The 12,197-nt window shown below is 40.3% G+C and overlaps 1 protein-coding gene across 1 annotated transcript in view; it reads left to right on the plus strand.

Annotated features, from left to right (window-relative positions):
* GLP1R (glucagon like peptide 1 receptor) overlaps positions 1–8,097 on the plus strand; it is a 3,029,130-nt gene extending 3,021,033 nt beyond the window's left edge. Inside the window, exon 14 of the mRNA XM_044084828.1 lies at positions 7,726–8,097. Coding sequence (XP_043940763.1) covers positions 7,726–7,881 — 156 coding nt within the window. The 3' untranslated portion in view covers positions 7,882–8,097. The remainder of the gene's footprint in view (positions 1–7,725) is intronic.
* The last annotated feature ends 4,100 nt before the right edge of the window (positions 8,098–12,197 follow it).

The raw sequence follows: 12,197 nt of genomic DNA on the forward strand, positions 1-12,197 counted from the left end.
CCATTTTAAGCATATGCTTCTTGGGCATAGTACCTGAAGAGCTAGGGGTAACACCAACAGAAGCCTTAGAAACAGAAGGAGAGGGCCTAGCCACCTTAGGAAGGGAGGGGAGTATAGTAACCTGAGAAGCCCCCTCAGCCTGACTTGCCTCCTGAGAGGCCACATCTTGCAATAATAAGGTCTCACTCTGGGAACACAAAGAAATCTCCGGTGGAGCCACCGGCTCCACCGACACCTCTAAAGAACCGGCGTCCGGTACAGACGGTTCTTCTAGCCTAGGCTTAACTGCCTTGTCCTTGCACTTCTTCGAGGAAGCGGGCGTTGGAGCATCTGACGGCATGTTATAATTGCACCGCTTCCCAAAGACTAACCTTGCACAATCCAACCTTCTCTTTATAGTGCATTTATTAAATCTAGCACAAGAGCGACAGCCAACAACGTCGTGCTCAGGCCCTAAGCAAGGAATACACAAAGTATGATAATCTCTATGCGGTATCTGTTTCCCACAAGAAACGCAATTATTAACTTTTTCTGACATCCGGTAAATGACTGAGGCAAGAAAAAACTAAAATATTCCCCAACGGGGTACTTAGCCAACTTTGAACTCGGTCTGAAACTTCTAAATCGAAAAATCTCAGAACGCCAACCGGCACTTGCAATGCTGCTTCTGCATCGGACCATGCAGCAAAAAAGACTGAGGATATGACGTCGGTCATGCGCATTTGTACCCTGACGCCCTGACGTCAGTTAAATGTGCCCTGACCGACATCAGCCTTATACTTTGATATTCGGGCCGACCGTGGACAGCGGACTACCCAAGTGTAAGGACTGCAGCAATGTGAGATGAAGAACATCTTGCGGATTCCTGGGGAACCTCTCTATAAACAAAAAACAGATGGGGCAAATATTTGTCCCACTCCCTCTTAAACTAATCTGCAAATGCCCATAGCATGGACTTGATTGTTGAGTTTAACCTCTCAACAAGACCATTAGTCTGGGGATGGAAGGAGGTGGTCTTCATGTGCTTCACCCCACAGGACTTCCACAGACAAGCCAGCAGGTCTGACATGAAATTGGTACCTCTGTCAGTCAGTATTTCTTTTGGGAAACCTACCCTGCTGAAAATCTCTAACAATGCATTTGCCACCTTCTCTGCCTCAAAGGAGGACAAAGCCACCACCTCAGCGTATCATGTAGCATAATCCACTACCACTAGGATATACTTTTTCCTTGTGGAACTTTGGGTACTCAGAAGACCCACAATACCCATAGCTACCCTCTGAAATGGCTCCTCAATCACAGGCAAAGGCATCAAAGGAGCTCTCACCTTGTCTCCTGCTTTGCCTACCTTTTGGCAATGCTCACAGATCCTGCAGTACCCTGTTACATCTCTGGAAATTCTAGGCCAATAGAGGTTCTGCATAATATGCCTCTTTGTACATTTTATGCTCATATGACCTGCAAAGGGAATATCATGGGCTATGGCTAGAAGTGCCAGATGATAGGTTCTAGGCACTACCAACTGCTGTACTCTTCTCACCTTCTAGCCCTCCCTCAGGGGTCCACTCTCTGTATAGTAATCCTTTGTCCCAGTATACAGATTCCCCCTTTCCTTGAGAATCACGTGCTTCCCTAGCTACCTGCCTCAGGCCTTGCAGTGTAGGGTCTGAGAGCTGAGCCTGTCTCAACTCTCTCCTTGTAACCCTTCCCAGCTCCCCTTCCACAGGAAGTCTGGCATCCTCTGACAGAGGTGCCACACTGTCAGCCTGGGTACTGCTACTTGCCTCTACCTTTGCAGTCACTCTGTCCAAGGGACCATCAGTACCCACAAGCAGCTGTGGCTCACCTTCAGTCTCACTGCTACAGGGTAGCTCCCTCCCTGAAGCAATCACCTCACCTGTCCTGGCTGCAAGTATGCAGTCTGTCTGGGTCTCCCCCAGGCTACCAGACCCACATGCTTGTCTCCTAGCCTGACTGCGTGTAACTGCACAACCACATGGTACTGCCTCATCCAAATCCTTCCCTATCAGGACATCTTCAGGATGGTAGTTTGGTACCCTTGTTGTCTCAAGACAACCTACTATTGGCATTTTGTCTTTCTCACTTACTGGCTCCCTCACCCTTTGTTCCCTGTCTTGCCTCCATGGCCACCTGTATGCCACATGGCCCCACTGGTTGCATTCAAAACATTTAACTCTAGCTCCTGGACATGCACCTGGACTAGTGGCTTCCCCTGCTACTGGCAGATTCTGTTGGGGCAGTCTGTGCTGCCTACCATGGGTTCCTTTAGACCCATGAGCAGTACTGGGGGTCCCTTTCCTATGCAGGGCTGCCCTGCTTGCCAGGTGTAGGTCTCTCTTCTTCCCCAATTCATCTGAAGTGGCACATTGTCTATCAGCTAACCAGATCCTCATGTCCTCAGGCAAAGTGCTAAGGGCTTGTTTCCTCACCAAAAGGTCTGCCAGCCCTTCAAAAATGGTGACCTGACATCCACTCACCCACCTATGGAAATAAGTGCTCAGTTCAGCAACATATTCACACCGACTTTCATCTGCCTTGTGTCTATGCTCATAAAACATTTTCCTATACGTTTCAGGTGTTAGCTTAAACAATTCCAACAAGTGATTTGTAACAGCAGTATAATCAAAACATGCAACATCAGACATTTTTGACAAAACAGTTACAGCTTTATCATGGAGTAAAGAGGTCAGGAACCATACCCAGTCCCTTTGGTCAACACCATACTGTTTGCATACCCTCTCAAACATATGAATGAAACTATCAAAATTATCCCACTCTTTAAACTGTGGAAGAAATTTACTGACCTTTTGTTCTTCTGTAGACCAGTTATTCCCTTCCTCATTACCTCCATGACTCTGGCGAAGAGTCAGCATCTCTTTTTCATGCTTCCTCTGCCTCTACTTTTCTTCAGCTTCCAGGCATAGCAGTTTCTCATTCTCCTCAGCCTGTAGATTCCTCAGTCTCTCAACTGCTTCTGTCTACAAATGCCTGGCCTCCAACTCAAGTCTCTTTAGCTTCAGATGGATTTTTAAGTCCTCTGCAGAAAGGTTGAGCTGTCCATTCTCCGAGGGTATTATATCTCTACTGCCAGTCTGATTGTCCTCCTGGTTGCTGTTTTCTGATGCAGCTGTAACCAAGGCTGCAATCAGGTCTGCCTTAGTCAGGTTTCCATGCACTAGTCCCCTAGCCTGGCACATCTCCGCCAGCTGGCTCCTTGTCAGCTTTCCATACTCCTCTGCTGACATGCTGCCTGCTCTTTCTGACTAACTAAGCTAACAAAATAAATAAAACAATTGTGACCTGAACTCTGAGTATTCAGTGAGTGGCTGATTTAGAGTGAAAAACACCTTCAGAGCTCAGTGTACAGCAGCTACAGGAATTCACTCTACCCACACCACTACAAGCCAGTTAGTATTTGCCAACCAATTAATATGTGGTGTAGATATCCCACCACTACCAAACAACTAATATGTGATGCCCATGCCCTGGCCCAGCAATCAAGGAGCCTCAATCCTCACCACTAACACCAGTGAGGGGCATCTCATACAGGAGGAAAGGATAACAAATACACATAGTAAAGTGCAATTTCCCTACACAGAGATCACAGTCAGTCCAGGGCTAGTCACTCCCTTGCTCTCCAGGTCCCCAATAAGACTCCCCACTGGTACAGCTATAGGGTCCAGATCTCAGCCTAGTGGGCAAGCTAAAACCTCCAGTGCCCTCTCTGTCCAACCAGTGCTTCGTGTCCCTGCCCAAGTAGCTGACACACACACAGACACACACACTTTGAGAAGAGTTTATACAACCACAAAGACACTCCCGGGGAAGGCTGGCACAGGTTCTCCAGCTGTGCCCCTTTATCTCAGACTATAAGGTAGTACCAGCTGCCACCAATCACTAATATTTATCAGCTACTCAAAGGCCCTTAAAAGGGTATCCAATTATTACTGTGCAATATTATTACCCAATTGGTAGTATAGCCCAGGGCTAAAGCTATTGAAGTGGCTTTGTACAATTTTACCAAAGGCATGCAAGTACCCTAAAGAGCTTAAATTATCTCTACAAAAACAGCCACAGTTGAAAGGGTTTAAAAATATTTAATAAATAGTAAAAATACAAGACAATACTTTTTACTACACAGTGCTAGTCAAGAGTTCAGAGATCACAGAGAAATACTTAAAATAATTCAGTAGTACAGTTCTGACATCACAAAAAAGCACTTAGAAATAGCTACAAACTAGAAAGATTAGACAAAGAGAAAACACAAGTCTAAGACAAACTTACATATACTGCAAGACACTGCTGATGAGTTGGATGGTCAAGACAAAAAATGCTTAATGCTCTCTGATTCTCTCTGTTTAAATTGATATTACAGTCCTGATTCACATTACATCATTCTTCACACTTTCCTGGGGTTCCCAGGCTAACAGGCTACATTCTTTAGTGAGCTCACACCAGGTCAGGAAGCAAAGCCTTCAAGGACATTTATGCATGCAAATTCTGGCCATTAACTCTGGCCTTAAAACAATAGCAATAATTCCTTCATCTAGACCGTCCGGAGCCATGTTTACATTAAAGTGTCAAAAGATGCTTTACTTGGTCAGTAGAGTGCACTGTTGTTACATTTTATTCAGTTCCACATGTAACACTATTTTTTACCATTTACGACAGCAAGCCTGTGGTTTATATTAATATTTACAGATGACAGAATTATCTAAAAAATTCTATCTGGCTAGGCTGGCAGCCTTCATCTATCTTCACCCAATCTTTCACAGAGAGGTATGCCTAGAAAACATAGCTGACAACAAACATTTCCTTTAAGCAGAAGCCTTTTCTTGCTACCACTAACATGGAAATATAGTAGCCCATACATTAGTTTAACTAATAAGGAACTGCGGGTTCAGTCTTCTGCAATGTCATGGTAGAAGGTTTCACCTCCCAGAAACATTTTAGGAAGATGTCCTTATCACAAAATAAAAAACAAACAAAAACAATTACTTTTTTTGTCAAGAACTGTATAATTCAGTATGGTAAAACATTATACCCACCTCCAAGAGTTTCTTATTTACACTGTTTTGAAAATTGCAATAATACACTTAAATAATCACAACATTAGTGATACTCAGCAAAGACTGCTTGCCATTTAATGCAAGCTGTTTGCGCTAAATACTAAATCTTGCTGGACCTTACAGTATCTAAAACATTTGAAGCTTTGTCACGTCACTTGCACATGATATGATTCTATAAGTGCTACCTGAGTTTCCTGTATAGACTGCATAAAAACATGCACAGTGGCTTTTTCCAATAAAAAAATGCTTTACCTGTACACATATGTCTCACCCTCTTAACAGGTCAGTGTGGAACTCCTATCTTAGCAACATGTGACAAACAATCAAAATGTGGAACATCCTATTTTGCACTGTGCAAACAAATACTATTTCCGTGTTGCCTGGTTGAAATGGGCTTTCTGCCAAAATCATGAATTTGATTTTTAATCCCATTCATTATCAATGAATGTCTAGTACACAGAAAACTACACTACGCGACAAACATACTAGTGGCAGCAATAATTTAAAGAAAGAGGACACATTTTACAATTCCATTTCTTACGCTAAAATAAATAACCCTGTATCAATAACATTTAAAAATAAATGTAAGAAACTATTTTACAGAAGAGAAGAGCATTTTCACACTACTTTGTAAGAGCAGCTGAATACTCTAGCTCAAATTACAAGCCAATGGACTTTATAAATGGTTCAGCATTAAATAATAATTTTCATTTACAATTGCTGGAAAGAAAACCTATGAGATCAGTTCATTAGTCTATGAAATAAAGATATTTTAATTCCCCAAGCCCAGTTAGTGCACAGGTTAATTCAAAAGTTAAGAAATTCCAGACAGATTGGAATGAAATCCTGCCTGCAGTTGAAAGCCTAACAAAAACAATTACAGCCATGGGAAGTAACCTATGGATTGCAAACTGAAAAGGTAAAAAGGTTTCTCCAGTTAAAATTTTGTAACACATTTTATTGAAATCTAGATATTTTACACTGTCCCCATAACAACATGCTTATATATTTTCCATTATTTTGTCACTCTGAGTTACAAACAAAAAGTCTCACTCAGTCACTGAGGAACCACTTACTTCCAGAATTAAAATAAGGAGAGCAGATGCATCTCTACCATGAGTCCACAGCTTCCTCAAATGCTGTACAGAATGCATTCAGGCAGCATCAACCACAACTACCACCACAAGAATCCATCAAAGGGTAGCTCCACTGTCCTAGCAGCAGTCATCCCAGTAACAGTACACCATGACATGGTCATCCCAATTGTGCTGTTTACAAAGCCAAATCACCCTTTTGAAGTATTGGACTACAGATGTTTTGAAATCAGATTGATGCGGGTATCTTACATACATGGCACAGCATGGAGCATATCCTAAGATTCAACAGCTGGTCATTTCAGTTCATCCTCCCTGGCCCACGATCAAAGAACAACTTTCAATGGCATTGCTAGTAAGTCTCAAAACCAAATCACCCTTTTGAAGTATTGGACTACAGATGTTTTGAAATCAGATTGATGCGGGTATCTTACATACATGGCACAGCATGGAGCATATCCTAAGATTCAACAGCTGGTCATTTCAGTTCATCCTCCCTGGCCCACGATCAAAGAGCAACTTTCAATGGCATTGCTAGTAAGTCTCAGAGCCCTGTGATACCCTTTTAGAATGTAGTGCAGTGGCAAGATCTATGGAGGCACACAATTGTATGACTTCTATGCCTCCTAATTGACTAGCTTTGTGTTACGTGACTATTTGAGTAGCTTAATAGTGTGATGCCAATTGGCTGTATTTGCAATATATGAGCCAATCAAAAACTGCAATGCGGAGCAGAAAAGTGACTCTCAATTATGTGAAATGCAGAGCATTCCGCACAATCTGGAGCACTTGGCTGTTATGTCTGTACATATGCCAAACACCTTAGCTGGCCATGTCCCCAACTTGTCAGCACAGTGGTATGCATAGGTTGCTGGGCAAAATTATATTGCATTTGGGGGAGACTGAATTCAGTTTCCATTGCATGTAAGAAAAGACTGCTTTAAGTTGCAAGAATTAGCTTAATTCCCTAAATATTTTCCTCTATGTGAATCTGACTTTATTCATTTATTTGTATATTTGTTTCACTGATTTTTAACTGGATAAACCTGCTGAACAGTTTGATAAAATCCTACACTGATCTATTTAATGACTTTTCTAAATCTTATTCTGTTTATTTCAGCTATTATTGCAAACAGATTTGCTTATATAATGTAAAGCACTGTTGTTTGAAGACCTGTCTCATTAAATCTCACCTGAATAAAGCTTAGGCTTGATGAGATTCATATGTTTAAAAAATGTATATAATAAATAAATACTATCAACAAATCACTATAGATCACTGAGCTACAGATGTGTCAAGGAAGGCTATAATACTAAGGGGAAAACAATCAATATAGATTCAGTCTCAAACCTCACACTAAAAAAATCAATTTTACTTCAAGTTCCTTCCAGAAGTTACCTGAACTATTTTTTCCTCAGAAACAGTGCATCTGGTACTTAGGTACTTAGTAAATCAATGGCTGCTATTTTTGGTCTGTGAAGGAACTGTATTACAGTGTTTACTCCTCTTGTTTCTCTTTATTTTCTGCATTTTTTTAAAGGTCCAGGCAGAGGTTCGTAAGCGGTGGCAGCGCTGGAGGCTAGAACATATCTACAGACAGAGAGAGAACAGCATGAAACCTCTAAACCCAACATTCAGCCTTAATAGTGGAGGGACAAGCAGCAAAACCTACAGCTATGAAACTGTGCAACTGTAAATGCACATTGCTACAAAAACAGTTCCATTATAAATACATCCAGATATGAAACTGTGTATCTGTTAATGTACATAGCTGCAAAACTGTGCCATTGTAAATCATCCAGCAACAAAACTGAGCAGTTGTAAATGCACATACAGTAGAGTTGATTATCTGAACAAATTGGGACCTAGGGTAGTTTAGAAAATCAAACTGTTCAGATACAACATAATTGAAGCAGATAAAAAACTTCTAAAATCTTGCTTTTTTTTTCACGCAGGAATACATTTTTCAACCATTCAGCAATTCCAGTGAACAATAAAGCTGGCTACAAGCTCGAAAAACATGCTCAAGCAAACATGTATAATATTTACATATTCAGAATTTATGATTTTTCTTACCCGAAAACTTTGGAAGGCTGGTTCAGATTATTGACAATTTGGATAGCTGACATTCAGATAATCGACTCTGTCATGTAAATGCATTCATCTATGAAAGTGTTCAGATGTAAACACAACAATCATTTGAAAAGAAAAAAAGATTATATAATTGTATGCCATTGTTTGTAAGCGAGCAGCTTCAGAAAACAGATTTTTCCCTGATTATTTTATACATCAGGCATATTAACTTGAAGTCAACACAAGGAAGCATCTAATCTGCTGTCATGTGAATGCTTTATTTTCTTAGCCATATACTCAGGATGTCATGAGCATGGTTCAGGGTTTACCATTTCAGAGAATGTATCTTAATGCTACATATACAAAGTAAGCAAAGCTACCAGAAGCCCTTCCACTGCAAAATCCTTTGTATTGGATGGGTGTCATTGTAGTAAAGTGAATGTGTTACATATTAGGAATCCTAATGATATATGAAACAGTTATACCATAGGAAATAAAAATAAAGCAGTGAACTTAAAAATGCAAAATCTGTTATCTTCATCTACCACCATTTCTCAGTACAGTATACTTTTACCAGCCAAGGGCTCTCTGGTCTGGTATACAAGACTATAGCAACTGCACAATTACAGTGACCTTTCTACCTGAAATGATGACTTCTTACTTTGTATCAAGCAGCAGTAATTATTTTTTTTGTACTTTTTAAGTTGCTCAGCCCACAAAAGTCAACAGTGAAAAATACATTATCAGAGCTACATTCTGAAGCACAGCATTTACAAGATGTTTTTTTGTAAATTGATTTATTCACTTGCTGTTTGGTTTGGCTTCTAGTAATATAATAATGTATTAATTTTTAACTGGTTAAGTGAACTTTGTCTGTCCTGAACCATTTTCAACGGTGACCTAAGCCACGTCAGAGTTTTAGGTATCCAGTCAATCTACATGTTTTTGGCAAATGGAAGGAAACAGGAGTAGTACAAGGAGAAAACCCATGCAGATATTAGGCAAACATGCAAATTCCACACAGACAAGTGGAAGTCAGAAATGCACCCTAAACCCTGGAGCTGTGAGGCACACAGCTTAACCAACAAGCTGCTGATATAATTTATAACTATTCAGTATATTTGATTCACTTCCTAAGCTGATATCTAAAATCAGTAGACACTTTCTGTGTAGCCATTGTAAGAGTTCCCAGCCATGCCCACGTATCAGTTATGAGGCGCATCAAAGTGCATATGAACTTGCACAGCATCGGTTAACCTACATATATACCAATGTCCTCAGGTCATGTGATCAGTCATAGCATGGTCTATACAGACTGATGGCAACTGTTGTATCAGATTGCAAGATTTAATTAGGCAGAACTATCCTCATCATGTCTGTGCTATGTCAGTACTTATGTATGCCTAATCCCCTTCAGGCTGTTTCTCACTATAGATCACAGTATGCTTCTTTTACTGCTAAGGTCAGAATATTAGATATTAGAAGCTTTCATGTTTTGTTTTGTTTTTTGGAGAGGTTTTTACATTTCATTAAAGGTGTTTATCAGTCCTTGTTTGCAGTTTCATGTGAGAATGAAATATGTAAAGCAGATTTTCATGAGTAATGGGATGAGGCAGAGTTATACCTTAAGCTCGATGCTCTTTCAGTTAGTTATTAATACTACAGTTGGAGAATTTAATAAAATGGGCAAAGAATGGAAGTGGGAGGTTGAGGCTGATGCTGTTATTCCTGTTTTATTTAATCATTTTAAAAATGTTTTTTAAAGATGAGAAAGTGATAAGCCAAGCCTTGAATCTGTTGCAAAGTTTATTACAAGTAGTTGTATAACAATTAAATAAAAGTAGGCATAAAGGTTTTAGAAGTATAGTAAGGGTGGAAGAACTTTTAATGTATTTATTTATTTTTATTTAAATTTGTTTGCCTGGGTAGACCACTGACCAAACAATGACCAGTTACAGGCTCAGTTTATTTCAGTTTATTACGCTTAATTTATTTACAGTTTATTTTGAGTTATTCGATATTAAGTTTGGGGGTTAGTGAAGTGATATAAATGGTTAGAAGGCTTTCTAGAAGAAATGTAAAAATATATACAAATATGGGAGATTTATGTTTTATCTTTTAAGGAAACTTTTAGTTTAATAAATTCTGTTTACTTGGGAAAAGCTGCATATTAAGACAGTATTTCCTTTATTAAAACACCATTAAAAAGCATGAGTGGTTATGCTGCTTATCATGATAAGGGGTCATGACTGAAACCTAATAAAAGAAGGATTCTATATACTACAGTAGCATACAGACCGGCTCGATATGGTTGAGCTAGCTGTTTTTTTTTTCAGCAGCAATCCATTTAATGAGAATATGTGATTTTTTGGGGAACATGAGCAATTATTTTGCAAATTGTTAAGAAAATATTGTGTCATTATGATTAGGATCTGTCTGTGTGGAGTTTACACATTCTCCTCACGTCCATGAGGGATTCCTCCCACCTCTCAAAAATACTGGGTGTTTCTGCATCTAGGATGGGCAGTACTTGGGTGTTTCTGCCTCTAGGATTGGCAGTACTTGCTTCAAACCTAGTCCTCCCAGTTGAACTTGAGAGGTCAGTCAGAACAGGCCTAGGAATGCACCCAAAAATGAATGGAGTCATGGGTAGCAGAATAGACTGTAGGTTGTGCCTAGTGAAGTGAGACTCATGTGAACCAATCACTTTAGGCATCAACTGTGGTGCCTAGCTTCCTCTAGAGAAGAGAATATGAACAAAAGACTGCATGCTGAGTCAGTACTAGCCACTTGGTGATATAAAATTTGGCTCTGGGTGATTTGGTCGGTTCCCTATTACCAGATCGCAGACGCAGTTTGTCAAATGCATCTTGATCTAACCGGAAAGAGCGAAAAGGCAAAATAGTGAAGTAGCTTTCTGGGAAAGAATTCGCTTGGCCGCTTTTGTTACTTTCCCATTTTTGGCACTGTAGTGCAATCTCATAGTTGGTATATTTATGTAAGGAGATGTGAGAGGCACAACCCCCCAAGTCGAGGGGTGTGGGGGAGCGAATCCCCCCACATTATGTAATGTTTTAAAGTTTTTTTTGTTTTGTTTTTTTTTTTTTATTTCGGAACAGCGATTTTTCTTCCCTTGGAAAAAATTGCTGTTCTGAGGTTTCAACGTTGTAAGCTTTCGCTTACATGGGGTCAATTATTTATCGTTCGCTTTTGTAAGTGTGCGATAAGATAATATAGACCCATTTGGTCATGTCAACTAATGGCACCAAAGGGGACATGAATATTTGCTATTGTTAAGTGGGTTGAGGATCCAACCAACTTCAGGGACCCATATTGATGGTAAGAGGGGGTCTATGGAACTCAGCTGGCCATTGTGTGCCTGCCATAAGGACCATCAGCCCTGGATCAGTAAGCTACTTGCCAGCTGGTGTCCAGTTGTCCAGATTGGTTTACCTGAGATAACCCTATTGGGTGAAAGCTTGACATAAAACAAATCAAACTCTCAAAACTGAACTAAGAATTGCAACACTGAATATATGTTGACTGATGGGACACAGTTTGCAACTGGATGGCGTGGTGATAAGGCTGAGAATGGATATCCAGGAGACAAGGTGAAAGGGCAGTACATTGAAGTCTTTTGTACTGGGATGCGGGAGGGAAACAGACAAGAGATGGTGTGGGGATGGTGGTGAGGGAGAGATTTCTGAAAACAGTGAGGGTTGTCATCAGAATCAATGAAAAACTCATGACAATCAGACTCTTTTGTAAAGATAGATAAGTGCATGATCTCACCTTATGCTCCGCAGCAGGGCTATGATGATGATGAACATCGTTCAGCCGACAGTTGCAGAACTTTCCTGATAAAGTTGGATAAACTGAATTTGTCTTGATAATGAGGGACCTGAATGTTCATATTAGAGCAGACAGAAGCGGATATAA

The sequence above is a fragment of the Protopterus annectens genome, chromosome 1.part1 (assembly GCF_019279795.1).
Source record: "Protopterus annectens isolate FY-2018-M chromosome 1.part1, PAN1.0, whole genome shotgun sequence".
Classification (NCBI taxonomy): domain Eukaryota; kingdom Metazoa; phylum Chordata; order Ceratodontiformes; family Protopteridae; genus Protopterus; species Protopterus annectens.